Genomic DNA, 25,092 nt, shown 5'->3' on the forward strand with positions numbered 1-25,092 from the left:
AGTCACGTCGCGGCTGGATTACTGTAACGCGCTCTACGTGGGGCTGCCCTTGAAGAATATCCGGAAACTGCAGCTAGTGCAAAACGCGGCAGTGAGGGTTTTATCCGGAGCTGCCCGTTGGCAACATATCACCCCCATTTTGAAAGAGCTGCACTGGCTGCCGGTTTGTTTCCGGGTCCAATTCAAGGTGCTGGTTTTGACCTTTAAAGCCCTAAACGGTTTGGGCCCGGGGTATTTGAGGGACCGCCTGCTCCCAAGGGTTGCTGCCCGCTTGACAAGGACATCTGGGGGGCCCTGCTCCGGGTGCTGACAATGAGGTAGGCCCGGCTGTCGTGCACTCGGGACAGGGCCTTCTCTGTTGCTGCTCCTAGACTCTGGAATGATCTCCCAGTGGCCATTTGTTCCTCGGACTCCATCACAGCTTTTAGAAAGCTTTAAAAGACTTGGCTTTTTACCCAGGCTTTTACATAATCGTTTTTTACTGCTGCTTTTATGTGTTTTTATCTGTTGACTGTTTTTATGCTTGTTTTTAGCTTGATGTTTTTACTGCTTTTTATTGTATGTTTTAATTTTTGTAAACCGCCTTGGGGTTTTCTTTAAACGAAAGGCGGTATAGAAATGTAAAAATAAATAAATAAATAAATAAAACATTTTTCAATTTACTTGCTTGCTTCTGGCTATTTGTTGAGGATTGAGCCCTGAAGAATGGAGTTCACGCTGCCTGCTTTGGGGCTTGTTGGGCTGAACGCTGGGAGAGCCAGACACAAGCTAGAATTTGTGTTGTGGGTAGGTAGAATGACTTGGGTTAATTTGGTGCATGCAGTGGGGTGTAGTGGGGAGATAAAGACCCTTAGCTGATCTGAAACTGGGGGAATCCTGCTTGCTGTAGGAATGCTTCAATGACTCCCCTGCTATGTGAAACATGCAATTATATTGAGGGAGGGGGCAAGTAATACATACAAGGAAGGAGTAGATTCTCTAGTGCTACTGTATTTCTTTAAACATCCCTTAAAATCACTGTTTGGACTGCCTAAATTCAAATTCCACACATCGTGCTACCATAATGTGAAACTGAAATTTGGATTTTTGAGAACTTGCTTTCTAACCAGACATGCTGGAATTGTATTATGGGGTGGGGTGGAGTTAAATCTGGAAGTGGGGTAATCCTCCTTGCTATGAAGCTTACAATGAAACCTGCGTGCTATGAAATTTGAAATTAATTTGGGGTGGGGAGTTGCGCACAGGGAGTGGATTCTCTCATGTTACTGTGCGTCATTATTTTATCGTCTGTGTCTGTTTTTATACACTTGCTTCAAAATAAGACTTTGTAGATTGGATCATGAGGAGCTGATCTTGTAGTAGCAAGCAGGAATTGCCCCCTTTTTAAGCAGGTCCACTCTGGTTTGCATTTGAATGGGAGACATATGTGAGCATTATAAAATATTCCTTTTAGGGGATGAGGCCACTCTGGAAAGAGCATCTAGGTTCCAGGTTCCCTTTCTGGCATCTCTAAGATAGGGCTGAGAGAGACTCTTGTTTGCAACCTTGAAGAAGCCGCTGCCAGTCTGTGTAAACAATACTGAGCTAGATGGGCCAGTGGTCTGACTCAGTACAAGGCAGCTTCCTATGTTCCTAACTTAGATTACAAGCTGCTTGTCTCTCTTCTCTTGCTCTTGGAAATGCTTGTATTTTGTATACTTAAATGCTTAGAAACATAGAGGGAACACTAAGGGGGCACAGCAGAATTGGATCCTTTAGAAACAAAGGGGGGAGTTGAGAGAAAAAATATGTGGGATGGGAATATGTTAAGTTACATGTTGAAATGTTTCTGCTGATGCACATCTGCATGAATATACTTGTTACATCCTCACATTGCCCCCACACCCCAGCCACAAGGAAGACAAAGACACATTTCAATTAGGGTAAAAGGGCCACAAATTGATTAATTAATCAACTTAGCATACTGTGGAATAAACTCCACCCCATAACAGTATGGACTAGGTTCAGACATCCATGTCCTTGCCCATGTCTTGAAAGGGTGACACACCCTGACTCAAGGATAGAAGTAGTGCAAATCTGCTTCATCTCCATCATTGCAAACCCAAAAGGGTAAGGGCAACTTCTAGGGCTTCACACACCCCAAGTTGTGCAGCCTTTAAGGTTTGTGAAGCCCTGAAGCAGGTGCCATAGTGACTAGAAGTCCCTGAGCCATGAAGCCCCTAAGGTCCGATTGACCAATCCACCCTTTCCAACTGCCCAAGGGTGCTCACCGATCTCAAACCCTTCTATACCTCCACCCAGCCTGCACTGTATCTGCCACAGAGGGAGGTCAGCTAAGCTTGGTCTTCCTCCCTCACCACCATGCGAGGTTTCAACAAGCCCAAGCCACAGGTTAGCCATGTATAAATCGCTGCCCTCTGTGGGCAAAATCGGCCGTGGCCTTTTGAACCAAGGAGAGCCCAGTTTGCTTACCGAAGTTATTCTCCTAGGTGCATATCACAGTCTTGGGAGGGACACTAACAGCTACATTCCCACAATGCTGGAAGCAACTGGCTCCACAGCATACCTCATCTGTTCAACCAGCTCACGCTGGCATGCTTCCCCAAACCAAGTTAGGTACCCATCTTAGAGGTGCTGGCTTGTTCGTAGGCCCAGAAAACAATGGAATAGCCGCAGATCAGAACACGCACAGGAGCCACTGCTCCCCTATCACCTGCCAAAGGAACAGAAGGAGATGGCTGTGGGCCATCTCCAGCCTCAGATGCACGATGCTTCTCAATACCAGTTGCAGGTGACCAACAACAGAAGAGAGGGCATGCACACACCTCTTGACTGGGGGCTCCCCAAAGGCATCTGGTGGGCCACTGTGTGAAACAGGGTGCTGGACTAGATGGGCCTTGTGCCTGATCCAGCAGGGCTGTTCTTATGTTCTAAACACCTGGGTAGGGCTGTGCACAAAACTGGTTTGCTCGGATTGGTTCGAATTCAAACTGGGTTCAAACCAGGGTGGGTAGGTTCGGTTTTGGTTTTATTTGAACCCCCCTTTGGTTTGGTTCGAATTCGAATCGGTTCTAAAAGTTCTAAATAGGATATAATGGGGACTTGAACTGGCCCATTATACCCTGTGTAGAGCACCTAGGGGCACAAAAGTGCCTACCACCCACAAAACCCCAAGGCAATTTGAGACTCCTGTGATTATTTGTGAATGTTTGAAGTTTTTTCTTCTTCAATTTTTGCATTCCTCCCATAGGGAATAATGGGGATTTGAGGCATCTCTATCCCCCTTTTTCGGGGTGCCAGAGCAACCCAAAGTGGGTCTGGGGGCTTGGCAGGGTCGGCCTCAACTCCCCCCAGGCACCCCCAAGTTGATAGGATTCATTTTTCTTTATTTATGAACTTTTAAAGATTATTTTTGCCTCAATTGACAGCATGGTGAACCTTTCATTCAGAAGAACACACCGTACTATGATCTTAATTACTGTGAACTGAACTCAAAGTTCAGGAATGCAGCAATTAAGATCAGTAGGTGAAAGGTCTATCAATGTTTTCCTATGGAACTCAAAATTCTTTTAAAATTCCTAATTAAAGAACAATAATCTTCAAAAAAATCAGCAATTATCTCAGGAGTCTCCGATTACCTTGAGGTTTGGTGGGTGGTAGGCAATCCTGGGTTTCTACCACCCACCCCACCTTTGTGCCTCTAGCAGGCCACCTACCCAGAGTTAAACCCCATTTTTATGAGAAAAATAATTTTAAAAATTCACAAATAACTGCAGGAGTCTCCAATTGCTTTAGGGTTTGGGTGTTAGTTGGCACCCATGGTTGCCTACCACCCAACCCAGGTTTGGAGGCTCGAACCAGTTTGAACCACTTTGAATAGAACCAGGCTCTGTTTGGTTCTAACTCGCACTGGCATTGCCAATTCAATGCCCTGTTTGGTTCGAGTTCGAACCTTCGAACTGAACCAGCTCAAATTTGAACTGGTTTGAATTCAAACCTGTTTGCACATCACTACACCCGGCAACAGGCCAGGCAGTAATGCATAAACGCATAATGGATAAACGCTTTGGACTTCTAACGTCCCATATGCTTATTTTCAGCATCATCAAAGCCCATTGGACAGGCAGCTGTTTCAGCCCCATTCTGGAAGGAGTACAAGCTAAGGAGGTGAGGAGGTCCACCAGCTTAAGAAGTGCTTAAGACCCGATGAAAGACTGCCTCCCTCCAGCCCCGCCTTCCTCCAAATGAGGGAGACGGGGTGCGCCTGCTCAGAAGCCTAAAATTGGCCCATCTCCCTCATTTGGAGGAAGGTGGGGCTGGAGGGAGGCAGTCTTTCATTGGCTCAGCTACCTTCTCTCCTCCACAGCCTCCCTCCCTCCCTCGGTCAGCAGCTGCAATCCCTCACTCACTGGTGAGTGGTTTGGATTCAAAGTTGTTGAGCCGGCCCCTCAGTCAGCGTGCCCGCCCCAGCCCAGCCCCTAGCAGCAGCAGACATTCAGCATTTTGTAGGTGGCCCAGGAGAGCTCTTGCTGCCATCCCATGCAGCAGCCGCCGCCATGCAGCGGCCGCTACTCAGCAGCGGCTTTCAAAGTTTTAAAAAACCACACAGATAAGCCCCGCCCCAAGGTGGACACCCCCCCAGACCCCTCCCCCCCCCGAGCCCCCATCCTAAATTGAGCCAACACAGTGTTGGCAACCCTACTGGGAAGGAGAATTAAACAGAGCTCCTTTCCTGAAGCCAAACAAAAAGCAACTGAAGAGGGGAGGCAAGTGACAGCCTCAGTGGCATGCAAGCCCCACCTTCATAGGAACATAGGAAACATAGGAAACTGCCATACACAGAGTCAGACCATTGGCCTATCTAGCTCAGTATTGTCTTCACAGACTGGCAGCGGCTTCTCCAAGATTGCAGGCAGGAATCTCTCTCAGCCCTATCTTGGAGAAGCCAGAGAGGGAACTTGAAACCTTCTGCTCTTCCCAGAGCGGCTTCATCCCCTAAGGGGAATATCTTACAGTGCTCACACATCAAGTCTCCCATTCATATGCAACCAGGGCAGACCCTGCTTAGCTATGGGGACAAATCATGCTTGCTACCACAAGACCAGCCTCCCTCCAGCCCTGCCCAATCAGGGCACTCCCTGTGGCTGTCCGCTGATGGAGTGGGGTGGGGTGGGGGCAGCATGAGGCTGCAGGATGGGGCATTCTTTTTTGTTCAGTTGCTGTTTGGGCCCTCAATAACTCTCACAATATTCTGGAATAGCTGGGCAAATTGGATTTTTTTAGAGCTAATGAATTTTTCTGCCATGGAGAGAGTGGGCAAGGGGAGTTTTTCACAAAGCACAATGTTAAAAATAGACGCTATCTGAAGTCTGAAGGCTTACTAGACTTGTTCTTCTAGGTCTGAGATGGTCCTGCAAAAGTCTCAGTGGTTTACACTTTTACATATAACGTATATTAATCGAAATGTTAAGGAGGCTCCACACTTGCTGATTCACCCGCAGCCCTGTGCCTCCCTAGGGACAGCCCTGCCTTCATGTTATTTGAATTCAGTTTCAGTTTATTATCCCTCATTCAGCTCATCACCTCCTCCAGGCAGGCATTTAGGGAGGTTATGCCATTTCATGTTGACGTTGACATTGAGAAACAGATCTGAGTATCATCAGCATACTGACAGTACCCTGCACCAAATCTGATTATCTATCCCAGTGGTTTCATGTTGATGTTAAAAAGCATTGGAGACAATCTGGAGCCCTTGGGACTTCACACGGAAGTTCTCTTTTTGAAGTGTTTAATCCAAGGAGTGAATTTGACCTATTTACTTGCCCATCAAACTGCATATTCCCAACCCTAAATACTTAAAAATTAATACTTGCCCTAATACAGCACATGACATCTACACTTTAAAATAAAAATAATACTTTGAGGGTCTTTCTATCTTGCATTTTGATTTGAAATCTTTACTTTTGCCTTTGCACTATGTTCACTTTGAGGATGATCCAGTTAGATAAATTCTTTGATCTAGTTGTGTAAGGTCTTTTGAGCTCTCTGCTCCAATGATAGAGATTTGAGCACACACATTAAAACAGATGGGACAACCAGCATGATGGTGAACCACCAACCCAAACACAGGCCTGCATATTGTGTTTTCCCAGATGTTTAACAATACCCATTTTTACAGTCTCAAGGAGAAAAAACCGGGAGTCTCAAAACCTCAGCACAATGATAATCTATGCAGCTAGTGAGCTATGTTTGATCTGGTAGGTCATGGGTCGTGCAGGACTTGCCTTAACAGTACTGAATTTTACATATGTCACACCCTAACATGTAGGTTTTATTTTTATAGTTTGAAAATAATGGTTGTCATTCAAAGCCACACGCATTTGAGGCCCTGTCATTATCAGCTATGGCAGATGGAGTTCCATGAGCACATGAGTGCTTTGTTTAGCTGTAGTTAACAATAAGAGAGTCATTTATGTGTGCTGTGATAACTGGATCACAGCAATTATCTTTCAGATTACAGGCAGAGCTTTATGTCCTATATATATGTAGATGAGCAATCAGCCTTTGGGGTTTCCAGTATGCCACAGATCTTTTATACATGGCATGTGACTGGGGCTGAAATAGAACTCGCTGGATGCTTCCAAAATCAACTTTTTGATGCAATATAGACCAGACAGAAAGCATAATTATAACAAAAAAAATTACAAAAGAAAGTTGTTATGCTGATCAGTTGCACAAAACCATGTGGAAATTGCTGGAGGTCAAATGAAACATCTGTTCTTGATTTTGATATGAGAAGCATAACTGGAAGTAGAAAGGCTGTTGGCATTTTGAACTGTATGGGCCACTGTGTGTTGCCATTTTGTAGAAGAATTTTGAACAGACACAGGCGTTCTGGGGGGAAAAAGTGTTATCTGTTGAATTATCTGTTATCTGTTCTTCCATTCTAGAAAAGAGAGGAGAGCTGGTCTTGTGGTAGCAAGCATGACTTGTCCCCATAGCTAAGCAGGGTCTGCCCTGGTTGCATATGAATGGGAGACGATGTATGAGCACAGCAAGATATTCCCCCAGGGTATGAAGCCGCTCTGGGAAGAGCAGAAGGTTTCAAGTTCCCTCCCTGGCTTCTCCAAGATAGGGCTGAGAGAGATTCCTGCCTGCAACCTTGGAGAAGCCGCTGCCAGTCTGTGAAGACAATACTAAGCTAGATAGACCAATGGTCTGACTCAGTATATGGCAGCTTCCTATATTCCTATGAATTTGAATTGCTGCATACAGGCTGCACAAAGATGTGGATGCTGGTTTAATAGCAGGATCTGACACACTCGTTCAATTCTAGTTTTAATGTGGGTTACTGACTTTAGCTTAATTATATGGACCCACCCCAAGGTGGTTTATGGCACAAGATGAATCTGAGATTCCTGCCTTGGCATGAGTTCACGCAAAATGCTTATATTGGTAACCCACATTAAACCTGAGCCTCATTCAGACATTATCTAAAAAGAATGATGTACTCAAGTACACTGTCCAAAGCAGGAATAGAATCCTGCCCCACTGGCACATCTATCATTCTCTTTACTCCTGCTCCCACGGGGCTCATGCTTACAGCCTTTGTCTGAAGTGGCAAAGACTGTAAGCGTGAAGGCGGGCACTTCCATGAGCAGGAGATTAATGGAACATAGGAAGTTGCTTTATACTGAGCCAAACTATTGGTCCATTTGGGTCAGTATTGCCTTCACAGATTGGCAGCAGTTCTCTAAGGTTTCTGGCAGGAGTCTCTCTACCCATCCCTACCTGGAAATACCATGGATTGAACCTTAGGTCTTCTGCATGCCAAGCAGATGCTGTTCCACTGAGCGATGGTCCCTGAGTTCCTTCCCCAGTTTCCTGATGGAGCTCTTAGCATACCCCACTAACATGCTCTTTCCCCTACCAGCAGTGTCCAGACCCTCTTCCTGGTCATTCTATAACCCTTATGTGACATATGGCTACCTGAATTTGGCCATTTGTCTCTTCCTATCTCTTTTGTATCACCTTGAACAGACATACCAAACTCCATTGTTTATACCATAAACTATTTTGAAGGCATTTGTAGAAAGGAGGTATATACATGTAATAAGCAAATACAGAATTTTTTCTCCCCCAGCCCACCTTGAAGCAACACTATAATATGGACTCTGAGTTACTATATGAGTCTGCTTGTCAGCCAGACTGTTTTTTGTTTTTGTTTGTTTGTTTGCAGTCACTCATGATGATTAGGCAAAAGAGAAGTGGATATTCTACATTTTGTATATGCTTTGCTGAAGTCACACACTTTCCCCCAGCTGATAGGCATACACAGCAAATATATGTGCAAAATGTGGGCGGGGGGGCACTATCTGACTTTCCTCTTTTTGTTTGGTAGCTGCCCCTGATGATCTCACTAGTGTTAAAAAAGAAATGATGAGGGGGAGAAGACTAGATGGCAACCCAATTTCTGTAGTAAACAAAGTACGTATTGATCCATTGATTAGGACCTGAGCTGCTCCTACTTTGTAGATGGTATTTAAAGCCATGCACCGTTTAGTAGTTTTTATCCCCCTTTCACCTAATCTCTTTTAATATCTACCTGTTTCAAGAATGCACTGAAGGGTTTTTAAAGATTTCTTAACATCAGAACAATCAGCTGAACTGAAAGAAAAAAATACAAAAGCATCCAACAAGAAAGAAACTTGATTTTAGATAAGAACAAAGAGAATGTCATATTCGCAGAATTAGAGAGGACACAATTATCTTGCATTATCTAGTACTAGAGAATTGTATAAGGGAGATGAAAAAAGGATGCCAGCAAAGGACAGGTGTTTTTTTTTTGTTTGTTTGTTTGCAAAGATAGACATTTCCTAACAGAGGACAAATTGTACATCAATGGACCTTGTAAGCCTTTACCCCTGTCCCCTTCCACCACAGTGCCCCCCGTCTCGATTGCATGTGCGCATGCGCATGCACACACACTAATAAGGATGTTGTCATCATGTGAGAAATGGGGCTGGCAATGAACCAGAGAGGAATTTATCTATCTATCTATCTATCTATCTATCTATCTATCTATCTATCTATCTATTTATTTATCCTCTGTGTAAACTGCCCTGAGCCATTTTTGGAAGGGCGGTATAGAAATTGAATAATAATAATAAATAACTTGCTAGGGAAGAATTGCACACTCATTCTCCAAATACATTTGACATCATAATATACTAATGATCTGTGAGATATTTGTTTTGGCAAATCTTTTTGAGTTATAGGACTGTGGAAAATATGCCTAAAATTTCAGTTATGATATTGCTAAGGTTGATGCTTCCAAAATGTAACCAAGCCTTAAATATCCATTTTGAATGTAAAGTTCCCTTATGATGATTACAATCAGCACTCCTGGAGTAGTTCAAGGACTAACATGCCAACATCAGAATCCAAATGATGTAGCCATGTCTACTTGTGTTAAAGGGTATCCCATATATTTTATTTATTTTATTGTTAAATTTATACCCGACCTTTCATTAAGAAAATCCCAAGGTGGCTCACAATAAAATTTAAGAACAAGATTATAAAAAAGACACATTAAAACATTAAGCTAATTTTTTTTTAAAAAAAAAAATCTGATTAAAAAATTAATAAATTAAAACACAAGCATAAAAACAGTACAAAATACAAGAAGCAGCAACACAGACAATCATATAAAAGCCTGGGTAAAAAGTAACGTTTTGACATGCTTTCTAAAAACTGTGATGGAGACTGAGGAGTGGATACCCACCGGGAAAGCATTCCAGAGTCTGGGGGCAGCAACAGAGAAGGCCCTGTCCCGAGTGCACGACAACCTAGCCTCCCACATTGTCAGCACCTGGAGCAGAGCCCTCTCAGATGACCTTGTCAAGCGGGCAGCAATCCTTGGGAGCAGGCGGTCCCTTAAGTATCCCAGGCCCAAACTGTTAAGGGCTATAAAGGTCAAAACCAGCACCTTGAATTGGATCCAGAAACGAACTGGCAGCTAGTGCAGTTCTTTCAGAATGGGTGTGATGTGCTCCCACCGGGCAGCTCCAAATAAAACTCTAGCTGCCGCGTTTTGCACTAGCTGCAGTTTCCAGATATTTTTCAAGGGCAGCCCCACATAGAGCGCGTTACAGTAATCCAGCCGTGACGTGACTAAGGCGTGGGTAACTGTGCCAGATCTGCCTTCTTGCAAAAGGGACGCAGCTGGCGCACCAGCCGAAGCCGTGCAAAGGCACCCCTGGCCATCGCCTCCACCTGAGCTTCCAAAAACAGAGCTGGGTCCACTAGTACCCCCAAGCTGCGTAGATATGCTAGTAGCCTCACTGATTCTTGAATTTATGGAAAGTGTTATTACCTTTAATTAGATACCCTCATTTTAAAGAAATGATAAAGAAATGCTGAATAAAGGGCTGACTTTTAGTCACACAGTGCATTGGGGAGCTGTGGTGGACTTGGGGATTTTTCTACTCTGCAGTGAAGGGCTATTTGAGTTTCTGTGTGTTCTGATACTCTCTGCATACAGAAATGCAGTCCCTACCTGAATAGATATAAAGATGGTTTCTGTGTGTGTGTTAATGAAAGAAGAGAGACTTATGGCAAAGATCTCCAAGATTCTCAAACACTGAGTAGCTTTGGTGCATGCACGGAGAGAGAGATCAGTAAATAATGCAAACTTCAAGGGGTATGAATAAACAATGAAGTAAATGTTAACCTGATGTTATCCATGGAAAGACTATTCTGGAACTATTGGTGATTATTTGCTTGTAAAGTGACGTTGAAGGTGACATTGAAGTTTCCTACAATTTTGAAAGGAGAAACAATTCAATACAGAACAATTCAGAACCTACAAACGTAGGTTCAGGCTACATTTTCTAATAATGAAGAAGGTTAATAACCTTTTCTGTTATTGAAGCCAGGCCCAGTGCCACTTCTTGCCTGGCAGATAAATTTATGCTTTTCTGCCAGGGGGCAAAGAGGAGAGTTGAGATAAGCACAATCAGTTTGACATGACTTTTAAAATAAACTCAGATTTCAACGCATTTGCATTGCTACTTAACCAAAGAAAGCATATAATCAACACATATGTTGGTTTGGGAAGCTTGGGGCAGGGCTGAGTAGGAGCATCAACAACAAAGGCTTTGATTTAGGACTAGGAGCAAGAAATCAGGATCATAAATCATGTCACTTGTCACTTTTTCATTGAAAAAGACATGAATGTTCCCATATAGGATTATGCAAAGCAGACTCCTCAATTCCGAACAACATTCCAGGTTTTACATCAAGTACATTTTTCTGTCAAGAGTTGAATTATTCTAGCTGTATTGCTAACGCACCCTTTGGTTCCATTTTGTCACACCACAGCACATGAATACTAAATGGGATCAAACATTCAGGAGAATTGCCATGGGACAACGATTCTTTTTATTTTAACTGTAGCTTTTGGTTAATCTTGAGCTTTTGGTTCAACTTAAGCCATGACCTGCTGTGAAAGTATAGAGAACCATGACGATAAACGATGGCTAGAACTATAACTTTAACTAGGGTGTGGGGGTGGGGGCGAGCGTTCAGATATGTGATTTAAAAGCCAAGAGTTGAAGAGGTGGAAATGGGATCTCTAGAATGTTTCATTCTGCTGTCCCTCTATGCCCTTCTTTTGGGCACTTTGTTTCAATTCATCATTCAGGATTTGTGTTATGCCCTCATCTGTTGTATCTTGCCTGCCAGAAGGCCTGGACATTCTTCAGGGACATTTGAATGCTTTTTTGTATGTTCAGATTTAGTATTTGTGAGTTAGTACACATGTATACAGTCTTTAAGCTAAAGGAGCAATTCTTACAAAACAAAGCATGAAAATAATAGCAACATAACTTGAGAGGTGTAAGGTGTGTGTGTGTTATTATTAACAGATTACTAAAATTGTATTATCTACCTTAAAATATATAGATATTGCACTATGGCTAAGCAGAACCCCCTGGGAAATTTCACCTGCCTTTTGGAAATTCATTTGGCTGTCCTTGAAAATGCTTAGATATTTCTCCTTGGAAGGAACTCTGATATTCACTTTAAATTCCACTTTTAAAAAATATTGGGTGCCAAACCCGCATTGCATGAGTCCATTGCATTTCAAATGCACTTGCAGTTTTTCCATGTGTCTTTGCCATACATTCAATTTAATAACCAAAAGGCTGCAAACATAAGGATCAGCCTTCTGATTCTCAGATCAAAAATTTATCTAGCTCAGAATTCTTTTCCCAACAGTGACCATCCAAATACTTATGGAAAGCTCAAAATTAGGGCATTCAGGCAATAGTTTTCCTTTGTTGTCTGTTTCCAGCATATGCCACTGAAAGATGAATGGACAGCTTTTACAACGGAAAGACATAAGCACTGGACCTCCAAGATCTAATGAGGAGAGTGCTGTTTAACTTTATTCATTAGTGATCTGAAGTTACAGTGAACAGTGAAGTGGTCATGGTTATAGATATCAAATTATTCTGAATCCGAAGCAAACAACTAACTCAAAAATCTCTCCAAACTGGATGAATCATTAAAAAATCATGGACAGATAATATTCAGTATTAACGTAAAGTGATACACATCAGGACTCAAGTATCTCACTGATGAGATCTGAATTAGCTATGACTACCAAGGGAGAAGCAAGTAAGTTTAATAGCTCACTGAAGATGTAAACTCCGAGCAGTAGTGGTGAAAAAGAACAGTGTTAAGAACTGTATTAGAAATTATTAAGAAATTGATTGAAACTAGGGGAAAAAAGATGTCTGCAGGAAATTGCATCACAAATTTAGAAAGTTAAGAGTATATGTATTATGAGAGAGAGAGAGAGGGAGACTAAGGCTATGCACATGGGCAGCCCTGCTTTGGTAGGACTGCTTGTATGCAGCATCGGGATTGGCCTTGATCCCGGTGCTGCCCCTTTCAGGTAGCCTGAGGGGTTGTACCCAATGTTTTACCTGTGCAAGCACACCCTTCTACCCAGGAGAATGGTCATGTGTGTGCTGGGGCTGCACACACGCAGCCAAAGCATACTCACAGTCAAGCACCTAGAGCAGGCGACTACTAGGGAATCCCCCAATGCACTGTGCTCATCGTGTGGTGCATTGTGAGATTCCTGGAGAACAAGTCCCGGCCTCCGCTGATCTGTGCTGCACACATTTGCAGCATGCTGAAGATTCAGCAGAAGATCGTCTGGAGGGAAGGCAGGTGAAACCCTGCACTTTTCCCGTTAAGTCTTTGCTTATGTCTTTCCATTGTAAAAGCTGTCCATTCATTTGTACTACTGCTTTCTATTTTTTAAACCAATTTCCACTCTATAAAAAGACTTGCCCTCTTATCCCCTTACTATTAATACTTTTAGCAGCTTTTAGTGATGAACTTTGTCATCAGTCCTTCCCCCCAATATCTGAAGGGTCACCCCTATGCTTGATTGATGCTGCAGGACTCCTTTTGCAGAAACTACACTGATTGTTCCTTACCAAGCCTTTAATAATTCTGATTTTAACAATGCTTTCCACCAATTTCTCTCTATCACACTCAGTTCACTTTTTGACAGCTGCAACCTTGACTTCCACCATGTGCTTTTCATTTGCTGTGTATGCTCTCCTCATTTAGTGTGATTAATACATTCGTAATGTAATACATTCATTTTAAATTGCAAGATTGTCTCCATGGGCCCCTGTGGGCCCTTCTGTTGCATTACAGATTTCATTCTGGGTCTTGGTTAAAAGCCATTTTAGACCTACTATCGTCTGAGTGCCTGGCAATGTTATACATTCTGTAAATCAATGAGCACAGAATGACATAATAATACTTTAAAAAGACAGTTGGTAAATTATCAAAGCCCAGGCCATTTTTCACTCTCTTGGATTATTTGAGAGGAATTAATCATGCCTAGTCCTGTTGTGAATTATAATGGAGCTGTGACCCAGGGAATATCTTAATCATAACACCTATTTAAATAGAGCTCTGCAACTGGCATCATTTGGCGATAGCCTCACAGAATTCTATGGGCAAATAAAAGGCATCCCTGGAAGAAATGTGTGGGGCAGGGGACAGTTCAATATGCTTGCTGCTTTCAAGGATGTCAGGATGCATAATTGACATACACATAACATATGATGGGTTGATAAGTATGTTTGGAGTTGGATTCATTTTAGAATACTTTTATTTCAGTAATATACCTTGTTAGTTTTGGTTTAACTGCAAAATATTCTATTGGATGATATTTGATAATCAGCCTTTGTTGACTATTCCTTTAGCATGTAAATGCCTGTAAATGTGCTTGCAAGTAAATGCATGTAAATCACTTGCAGAATAGTACAATATTCCTTGTTTGCTGTGTCTCTCAAGATTAGCAAGCTAGATCTTAGCCTTAAAATAGCATAGCTATTACATCAAAAGAATATTGGGGACAGAGAGCCGACTCCATCATCTCTAGGAGGTTTTGTTTATTTGTTAGCAAATTCAAGGTGGGCAGACAGGCTACATGTAGATATGGCTCAGATAGTGCCCAGTTTGTGCCCAACATTCTGTCTGTCTGTCTATCCGCCCCCACCCCCACCCCCATCAACTTCACAATGCCTGGACCAATATGAAACAAATCGGGTACAGTTGTAGGGAGACATAGGGACACCACAATGGCGTAGTTTGTGATGATGTCATCCACCTCAATTCAAGTTGGTGGATGCATAAACATTTGAGACATAAGTGGGCTCACCTGTGAACCACCCAACTGGTTCCTGGGACTGGTGGGGTGCTAGGCAGGGCAGGTGATGTGTGGAGCCACAGGTAGTGAGAGGTAGAGCCAATTGTGGGCAGCTGCAGAGGTGGAGATAGGACTAGGCGGGTGCCTTAACAAGAACTGGCAAAGTGTAGATTTGTAGTTAATGATTGGGATCAAAATGCAGACACACACACATAAGCACACAAATCTCAACTGCTCATCAGCAGTGCTACAAAGAAATATGGAAAACATCCATTACTTTATTTTGCTTAACAGGACTTCAGTAGTGTGTAGATTTGTATCTAACATGGCAGGATCAAAACACGAGCGCACATGCACACACACACAAAAAGAACTGTACAAGCCTCAAGTGAAGCACAGAACAGCTACAAAAGGCTGCTTTTGTGGAGAGTAAATGCATTCTGAAGTCACCAGGTTTTTCAGTGATGCTTGCTGCAGCTATGAACCATCTCCTGTAACTTATAGGGATGTGCAAACGGTTCGGCCCCAAACCTGTTCGAGGTCAACCCCCCCCCCCCCCCCGCCCGGTTTGGTCTGACCCTGGACTGAACTCCCCCCGAAGTTCGGCAGGTTCAAAGACCTTTAAATTATATATATAATGGCAGATTTTATATATGTAATTATATATATAATGGTGCGCACGGCCTGCATAATGGCGGCTGGGTTAAGGCCGAAAACCGGCTGAAGAGTGCCCGAACCAGACGAGGGGGTAATTTCGAAGGCTGGTGGGGGAGGGGAAACCTCTGCGGAATCCCCCCCCCGCTGCCTCCAGGAACTCCCCCAAGGGGAGTAAAAGGAAAAATAATAATAATATTATTTTTTAGAATTTAAAGGTCCATGAACCCCCCTGGACCAAACCGGGGGGTTCGAGAGGGTGCTGAACCAAACTGGCCTGGTTGAGTTCAAGGCCGGTCCAGCCTTGAACCGAACCGGGCCAGCCAGTTCCGTACACATCCCTAGTAACTTAGAGGACACAATGGTAAGCAAAGATGCATGGGGACACCCTCTCCTTTCTCCATGCTTGATGAACTGCTGGGTGCCACTCTTTGCCTACCTTGGATGCCCATGACTTAGCCTGGGTGTCAGTCTTAGCAAGCAACAAATGCTTTGTTTTGCTTTGTTGAGTTTTTTAAAATGGAGTTCACTTCCTTAATCCTTGCCCAATGAATCATAACCTCCAATGGAAATATTAATGTTTCAGATAATGTCCACAATCCAGAGAAAAATCTGGTAAGCTTAAAAATCAAATGGATTAAAAAAATTATTTTCCTTCCAACAGAATCAGTTCTTTCTCCACACCACACCCACCTGGAAAGCCGCTTCTGCGATTATTTAAAAAGCAGTTTGGACAGAATTCCATGCATATGCCCTAAAAGAACTTCCTGGAATTTCTTATGCCAGTTTCTAATCTAATTAGTCCAGTCTTATTGTTTGCTGTTCCTTTCAATGTTTTATGGCATGTCATTTTGAGAATGGGTCATAATGCCTTGCATACAGAGAGTAAGGGAGAGAAAGCAGAGGTTACATTCCTCCCCTCCAAACACGCACACACACAAACAAACACAAGCCATCAAAAGATCAGACTTACCAACAGCCAGCTATCCTACCTAACTGCTCTCTAACTAAAATTGTTATTGGATTCTTCTGAGTAGGAAAAATAAGACTTCCCCACCCTCTGGACACTCTGATTGGCTGCCCGAGGAGTCAATCAGTTCAGTCCTTCTCTGATTGGTCTAAATGGCAGTCCTAGGACCACCCATTTTGCAAAACAAAAGGGAATATGCTTATTGGCTCCTGGCTTATTAATATTAATATTAATATTTTAGGAGATCTCGGGCTTTTGATTTGTTCTTTGAGGCTGGTGCTACCATTTCCCACCTCAGAACTCTTAAAGCAGCAGCAGGCTGCAGGCAAAAGCAGCCGGGAACAACACAGAGAAGCATTTAAGGTGAGCGCCACCCACTTTGTCACTAGATAAGATCCACCTCTGCCTTTAAGTAGTTTACATAGATACATATAAATGTGATACAATCTTCCATTAACCGTTAAAACAGATCAGCATAAAAATACAGCTTAATCTAATTTTTAATTAAAGAGACAGTGGTAATAAAATAAATCAAATCTGGTTTTTTGTACATGAGCTGCTTTGTGTTCATTAACAGTCCCATCAGTGAAAGGATTGCTTATCATTTGGAACAACAACCAGATGACTTTTCTAAACAGAGTTCACTGTGACTGAGCAGAGATGTAAACAGTAGGGATAATAGTAGTTAATAGTAGTGATGCTGCTGAACATTATCCAAGCACAGCTCAAAGGTTGGATCCAGTGGGTTTGCAAGGCTCACTTCCAATACAAGACAAGCATTATGATCCAAAATATCTTCTCCAATTCAGCTTTCAGTCTGAGCCAGAAAGGAATGTAAGCTCTGCCACCCATTCATCTCCTGTCTCCAAGCCCTTCAACTCCCTTTCTCATTGCTTCACAGCAAGAGCAAAATTGGAGTTGCATCTCTCTGTCCCCTCCCTTCCCTGACACTTCCTACACTTTAATGCTGTGTGGCAGATGCAAAGAGTACTGGAACGTGTAGTTTTTCAGTGGTAATGACTCACTAAAACTCCCAGCATACCCTGCATTTAACATGCAACCATTGCAATATGCTGAGCATCAAGTACGGGAGAAGAGAGAGAGGTCTACTTTTCTGCCACCATTGCTGAAACTACGAGGAAAATGAATGTGTGTGTCTAGGTGGCCAGATTTGGCTTTTTAAAAAGCCAAATTCTGGCTTATGGCCCATTTGACCCACGAGTATACCCCTTAGGTTCTGGCAGCTCTGGTGTGTGTGTGTGTGTAGGGAAGAGGCTTGGAAGTAGGCAGACAGGTACATAAGTGACAGGAGTAGTGTTGGGCATTTATGGAGGAAGTGCAGTAAGGATTGGATCCTTTCATACTTCCAGTGATATAATCTGCGGTGTAACAAGCTCAAAAACTGGCTGTGAATTAGAGTAGGAAGAAAATGATACTTTCTGAGTTGGGTGAAGGTTGGGAGTTGGGTGTTTTTCTTCGCCCAATTCAGAGCCTGACTGGAAGGAGTTTGCCCATCACTAATTAAAATTAACAAGTGGCACTTCTTTTCTCCACAAGGTCTGTACTGCTCACAAGGCATAAAAGTTAAGATGACCACCATCTTCCAATTTCCATGTTTTTAAGAACATGAGCCGAAATTGTATGCACAACTACCACCTTTAAACTGAAGATATTTTACATATGTGTACATAACCCTTGTTTTATTTTATCATAACAAGAATTCAAACATAATAAGAAATTGAAGGCTGCTTTCTCCATAGGGGTTAGAAACAGAAATTATTATTAACAGTATAAATTGGGGGAGATTGACTAAGTATCTGCATTGTTAATGCAATGTTTCAATAGTATTCTGTGAATTCAGATGAACTATTTTATTCATTCTGGAGGAGACAAAAGGAATGCCTCCTGAATTGCATATACACCCTGCTTCCTTGGGTTGCACTAGGTTGGTTAACTGAATTCTTCTGAGATGCTTCACTTTGCATCAAAAATTACTCTTTCCCTCTTCAGTCTAGCTGTATCTTTCAATTAGAGTCTGGGGTTTGAAAAGCAAGTACACCATCAGATTTTAAAATAGATACAGTGCTTTTAAAAAAGTTCACCTCATTCAGACAGATACTACTTGCTGTGCATTGCATTATTTGTCATTGACTTAAGTATACAGAATGAAAGATTATGAATTTGGGAGCTATTGGTGTCTTCATTTTGGAGTGGGAGCAAAGGGTGGGACCATAGCTCAGTGTTGACACACATGCTTTTTTTAATGCAGAAGCTTTCAGACTCAACCTCCAATGTCTCCAAATAAAGGGACTCTTGAATACCTCATTACTGCAAGTCTGAATAGACAGTACCAGGTTAGAAGAGAGAGAGAGAGATGGCTCACAACTTCCTGTTCTAGATAGGGTTACGCTCCCTCAGAAAGAACACTTATGCCATCTGGGAGTGCTCTTGGACCCTGGTCTCACTCTGGTGTCTCAGGCTGAAGCTATGGCCAAGTGCTTTTTATCAGCTTCAGCTGATAGGACAGCTGTACCTGTTCCTTGAGGAAAATGACCACAGAATGGTGGTGTGTCGGCTTGAAACTTCCAGGCTTGACTACTGCAGTGCACGCTACATAGGGCTGCTTTATACATAGTCCAAAAATTTCAGTTAGTTCAAAATGCAGCAGTCAGATTGGTCTCCATGGTAACCCAGAAAGACCATATCATGTTCATTCTTCAACAAGTGCACTGACTGCTGATATGTTTCTGGGCAAAATATAAGTGCAGGTGGTCATTATATTTAAAACCCTGAATGGCTTGGGTCTGGGTCACCTGCAAGCTACTGACTGTTTATTAAGATTATTGGGAGAGGCTGGCTCTCAGCATGCTGGCTGCTCATCTGGCAGCAGCCTGGGATCGACGCTTCTCAGTAACCACCCCTGAGTTGTGGAGCAAACTCCTCATGGGAATAAAAAATCTAGCATCCCTAGATGCATTCAAGTGAGCTATAGACACTTGTTTCTTTTAGTTTGGCTTTTCATAGCTTTTAAATGGTTTTCATGACCCTCATATTGATATTTTAAATGGTTTGGGGTTTTTTTACTGTGAACTGCCCTGAGCCATTTTGGATGGGCAGTATATACATGAAATAAATATGAAACAATGCCTCTCGCTCAAAATGTTCTGTGCTCACTCACTCAGTTTTATCAGTGCTCCTTGAAAATGCTTTTGGATACTTCTGTATATTGCTGGCCTTACATATTGGTCTTTTTGTATGTATGTTTGTTTAAATGTATAGGACAGGAGAGAATTGGAAAAGACTCCCACTATGAACAAGAGGGTAAAGTTCAGTTTGTGATTGATGCTGTTTATGCCATGGCACATGCCCTCCATCAAATGAACAAGGATCTGTGCACTGATTACTCTGGAGTCTGTCCAGAAATGGAACATGCTGGGGGCAAGAGGTTGTTGAAGTACATCCGCAGCGTTAACTTTAACGGTGAGTGCATAATCATTCAACATCCCTAAGATCTGATTTGAGTCAATGGCAGAAAAAAAGAATGTATTTTCCCTTCCCACAACGTTCACTACTATGTACGTTGTATTGCTTTAAATGGAACTTATTTCTTAGTAACAGTGCTTAGGTTTTCAGCAATGGGTGAACCGTTTTGTTGACATGGATGTATAGGATGTGTGCATATAGTGTAAGTGGATGTATATGGTACTGGTGGAGACAGCAACCAAGTAATACTTTTTCTATCAGAATTCTCGATTATCATAAAGGTTAGCCTCCAGGACACCTTGTCAGTATGGCAGGATATACATTTAATAAATGCATTAACCAATTTTCTCATTGTATGAGAAAACACACAATGAGGCGGGTCTCACAATCAGTGAGACCCGCTTTTGATGATACTGCGGGGAGAGCGGGCTAAGCCCGCTCTCCCCGCAGACGATCGGGGCAGTAGCCCTGGGTGACCGGATTGGCCACTCACATGATTGTCGGCTCTGTGAAGGAGCCGGCGGGGGCTGGGAGGAGCGGGGGCCAATTGGCCCCCGCAAACTCCAGCATGCCCTGTGTGAGTGCACAGGGCATGCTGGCGAGACCCGCAGAGCTAGGAGGCAGCTTTTTGCCTCCCCTCCGGGAGTCTCCTTGTGAGTAGCCACAGCGCGGAGCTGCTCTGTGGCTACTCACGACCAAATAGCCCGGGTTTGTGGAGTGCTTGCTCTGCAAACCTGGGCTAAGAGGATGGCTGAACCACTGGGCTCGCAGCCGAGCCCGGTGGTTCTTAAGATTGGGAAAAACGGGCTAGGCTTTCCTAGTCCAGTTTTTCCTGATCGTGAGAATAGCCTCAATGTCTTTTTTCTTTTCAATCCACCCCCACTCCTTTCCTTTCTTTTCCTTTTTTTCTTTTTGCACTTGTAGTCCTGGCTCAACAAGATTCTATGACATTTTCAGCTCTATGGCCAATGCTTCCTAGAATTTGGTTTGGAAAAATTTGTTGGCACAAACTGTTACAGATATCTAGTCAGTATTGCAAGGAAAGACAAAGTTGTCAAACTTGCATGCTCATTTTGATGTGAACGCTAACACTTTTTTAAAAAAAGAAACATACAGTTACATTTCTATTTATAGCTTCCCTTTAGCAAGGACATAGGAACATAGAAATTCTATCTACTATCTACAGTATCTGCTATCTACTGAGTCAGACTATTGGTCCATCTAGGTCAGTATTTTCTACTCTGACTGGCCGAGAGTCTCCCGAGCTTCCAAAAGGCTAGATATTCACTGGGACAGGTAGTCAAAAAATCAGATTCATGTGCAGAGATTTAACTTATTATTACAGACACTGTACACAATACCAAAGGAAAATATATACTATAGACAGTGACCATGCAGTCTGGCTCCCATTTCAGTCTGCTGTTTAAGACCATAAGAACATAAGAACAGCCCTGCTGGATCAGGCCCAAGGCCCATCTAGTCTCTTTGCCAAACCTCAGCTTATCTGTACATAATCAGGGTGGACCCTGCTTAGCTAAGGGGACAAGTCATGCTTGCTACCACAAGACTAGCTCTCCTCAGTAGATGAGTGATAGTGGCTACAATCAGAAACAAATATAGATTATTTTTCTGCACCTAAAAGCTCAGATCTTGTGTTACTATTCTTTATGAAAGTTTAGAAATGAACCTCGTTGTAACTATGCTGATAAAATCACCATACTTCTGCATAGTTTGAGGATTTCCCCACCATAAAGAGCATGATGCTTATATAGAAAGGGCTCGAGCAATCTTATAATGGCAGAGACTATGCATTTATAGTGGGAGCTCAGCATGAATTCCAATATTGGCTGACAACGTCAACAGCACACACTCTCAGAAAGTTGGGAGTGTGGTTGCTGAATACTAATATAAAGTGGCAGTATTTGTTTCAAGTGCAAAGCCTGTGCTATATTGTTTCAGATTTTCATCAGAGATGTAGTGATTCTCCTTGACCCCATCATGAAGAGAGGCCTTCACTAGTATCACTTATCCAAAGATCATGTTCTGCTCTGCAGAATGGGCTGTCTCCCTTGATGGGTTTTGTGAAATGGCTAAGAGACAAATAATTTCTAATAGGTTGGATCGTGCTTGTTCTTCCGGTGAATAGACAATTGGTATCGTGTATCAAGTAAGAGTATAATTTATTTCTGAAAAAGGAGAATTAACATTTTATAAAGCTTCCAGAACCATCACCATCTTACTTGCCTCCATGAAAAATACGTGTGACTTCCCTTGCATTTGTAGAAAACAAAACCCAAGGGCAAGTCATATCAAATAGAAAAATATGTTGTATACATTTCTTGAATATGGCTTGTATGATTAAAAGAACATTAAAGATTGAATCACATGACCAAAGTGTGGCCCAAAGCATAACACCAGTTCAGGAGAAGTAACTATTGAAAGAGCTAGCTAGAGCATGTGAAACAATTGTCTGTATGCCATTCATGCTTGCAACTATTGCCACCGCACCCAACATGGGCCTTATTGGCAGCACTTCTAAATTAGGCAAAAGTGGGGGTGATGAAAAGAGCTCACACTGGAGTACTGCAGTAGAGATTCTCTCCTCACTGGTCCTAATTCAAGGCCCAGAATATGTTACCAAATATCTGGAAGACATTAGACAATATCATTTGGGTCTTCTGGATCATTTCCAGTGTGACCTGGTCTGGTCTGCCCCATTACTAGATAAAATAAGCATAGAGTATTTGTAGCAACAGCAAATGTTGTATCCAGTAAAGTAGGTGATAAAGGAAAATCCCACTATCCCATTTTTTTTACCCAATGCTTTAAAACTGTTCCTCTAAATCTGTAGCCTTTAAGACCTTTTAGCTATTATGGTAGAACTGAATGGTTAATCAGATATATGGAGTGGCTGAAGTACAAACAAAAGAACTCTCCTAAATTTGGCCCTTCATTGTGTTTTTTTAGAGAAAGAATTGAATCCACAAGCCTATGCGAGGAAGAACATAAGGCCAGATTGGTGGCAGGTTTCTTCCAGTTTCTGTGTGTTTTCTTTCCCCACCCCAAAATCACATTGATTACTGGAATAAGAACATATTTTTGGAGGAGGAAGCTATTTCTGGATGCTAGTCAAGATTCACTAGACCAGGACTGTCTTCTCATGGCAGTATCTCTCTGAAGCAGATGGAATGTTTTCTGGCGAAAAAAATAATTTAGAAGTTCTGTTCACAGCACTGCTTTTCACTGAGAATTCTCTTGTGATTTAGAAGGGAGCAACTCCATCTTTTCTCTGTATGGCTAGAATGCAAACAAGACTGTTATAGGTTTCTATTTTTAATTTCTTTTTCAGCCAACAGGCATGGGGGTCATGATAATTAATCATAAAAATGACAGAGTATGATGGTGTATTAGTGCTCATTTAAAATGCTGCCGTGAAAGAAGTAGTTTTTCACATTGTAATTCCAGCCTAAAAGCTCTTCCACCAACACAGGACAAGTGAAGTAAATATTGTAAATTCTTGGCCTTCTCTCTCTTTCCTTTTGCTTCACTTCCTTCCTCAGGCAGTGCTGGCACTCCAGTGATGTTTAATAAGAATGGTGATGCACCAGGACGTTATGACATTTTTCAGTACCAGGCAACAAACACCAGCACCCCAGGGTACCGTTTGATTGGCCAGTGGACTGATGATCTGCAGCTCAATGTGAGTCCATTTTACTCTGTACTTCGTGGCACTCAGAGCTGTATTCTGATGGTGCATGTTTCTGCTGAACAGATACTTAAGGGTTCTGTAAGCCTTTTTAATTTTATATAAAATTCCCTGTTGATAAGGTTACAAAAACCTTAGATGATATTAAAATCTATGACAGGATATTTCCCCATTGCAGACTTGGATCCTGTAGAAGTAGCAAATATGGAACAGTTTTGTAAAATGATATCAGCAGCAAATGTTTCTCAGGGCAGGAAGGATATTGATCTATCATTGTTGATGGTGTTTGGTTTATAATATCTTCTACGCGAGATTGTTTCATGCAAATACAGTGGAAGCCTTACTTTATTGTTTTCTTACTCAGAACCGAATTTGCCTGTGTTATGACCCCCTTTATGTGTATTTGCACCATTGTGGCTGCCAGTTTGAGTATATATAAATACTTCCACTCACATGATTTGCTTCTGGGTTTGTTTACAAACACCATAAATGATTCCTGGCCCTTGGGTACAGGTGTGATCTATTGTTTGCAAACATGCTAGAAAGCTGAAACATGAGAATGACAGTATTTATGTGTACCTGGACTGGCATGAGACAGGGTCAGTGGCGAGTTCTAACCATGCCAGTAAAGTTACCTATAAGGGAGTCTAATACTCACATTCTGTTTAAACATCTACTGGCATGGTAGTACCAGCTGCCTTGTTTGCTCCCACACGTCAGAGAACATCTGAAGACTTCTGACCACATGGGTTCTTCAGGTATCATGGTTAATAGCCATTCATATGATGCATCCCTACAAGGGGGGTCTTACCTTAGCTGGCAGCATATTTTAAGCACATTTGACTTAAGAATTTCCTAGTATTTTTTTAATTTATTGTAATTCCATAGCTAAAGGAGGCTCTGATCTAGGTGAAAGCACCTAGCTTGCACTAGACTTCATCTTATATCTCTAACCGTCTCTGGCATGGTGAGGTAGCAATGTGAGGCAGGACTTGAATGGTCTGAAGACACCCCCAGGCCACTGTATGCCTTCCTCATCCTTTTTCACAGAGTGAGCCCAGAGTGGGATTCACCTGTCCTTGGTTTCTCAGAACATATTTTTATCCCAGTCCATATTGCAAAAGAGAGAGAGAGAGAGAGAGAGAGAGAGAGAGAGAGAGAGAGAGAGAGAGAGAGAGAACTACCTCATACACTGAAATTATGTGTCTGCTCCATAGTATGGGGAGAGGACATTATAATATTAAATATTCTTATGGTGGATCTAGCACTTAAGCGTGAGCTGCCCTGGATTTGAATTGTAGGTAATAATTCTGGTTGTGCTTTTGAAAGTTTGTGGATTAACAGATGCTTTATTTGAAACATTCAGTTACAAAATATTGCAGTGAAATGTGGTTCCTCTAGGCTTGGAATCTATTTAGACTTGGAGAAAGCTGCTTCCTTTCTTTAGGATATTCTGAAACAACATGTGGTTGCCTTCTGATATATGATGATCATTTAACACTCCATTTCAGCCCTCCTGATTACTCCATGCACTGA

At 42.4% G+C, this 25,092-nt stretch overlaps 1 protein-coding gene across 4 annotated transcripts in view; it reads left to right on the forward strand.

The window, feature by feature from the left end:
• GRM7 (glutamate metabotropic receptor 7) overlaps positions 1 to 25,092 on the forward strand; it is a 715,175-nt gene that overhangs the window by 478,996 nt on the left and 211,087 nt on the right. For all 4 annotated transcript variants that reach the window (XM_053296402.1, XM_053296401.1, XM_053296398.1 and 1 more), the window contains exons 6-7: positions 19,647 to 19,847; positions 23,411 to 23,550. In XM_053296402.1, the coding sequence (XP_053152377.1) occupies positions 19,647 to 19,847; positions 23,411 to 23,550 (341 nt within the window). The remainder of the gene's footprint in view (positions 1 to 19,646; positions 19,848 to 23,410; positions 23,551 to 25,092) is intronic.

Source organism: Hemicordylus capensis, chromosome 2 (assembly GCF_027244095.1).
Source record: "Hemicordylus capensis ecotype Gifberg chromosome 2, rHemCap1.1.pri, whole genome shotgun sequence".
NCBI lineage: Eukaryota > Metazoa > Chordata > Lepidosauria > Squamata > Cordylidae > Hemicordylus > Hemicordylus capensis.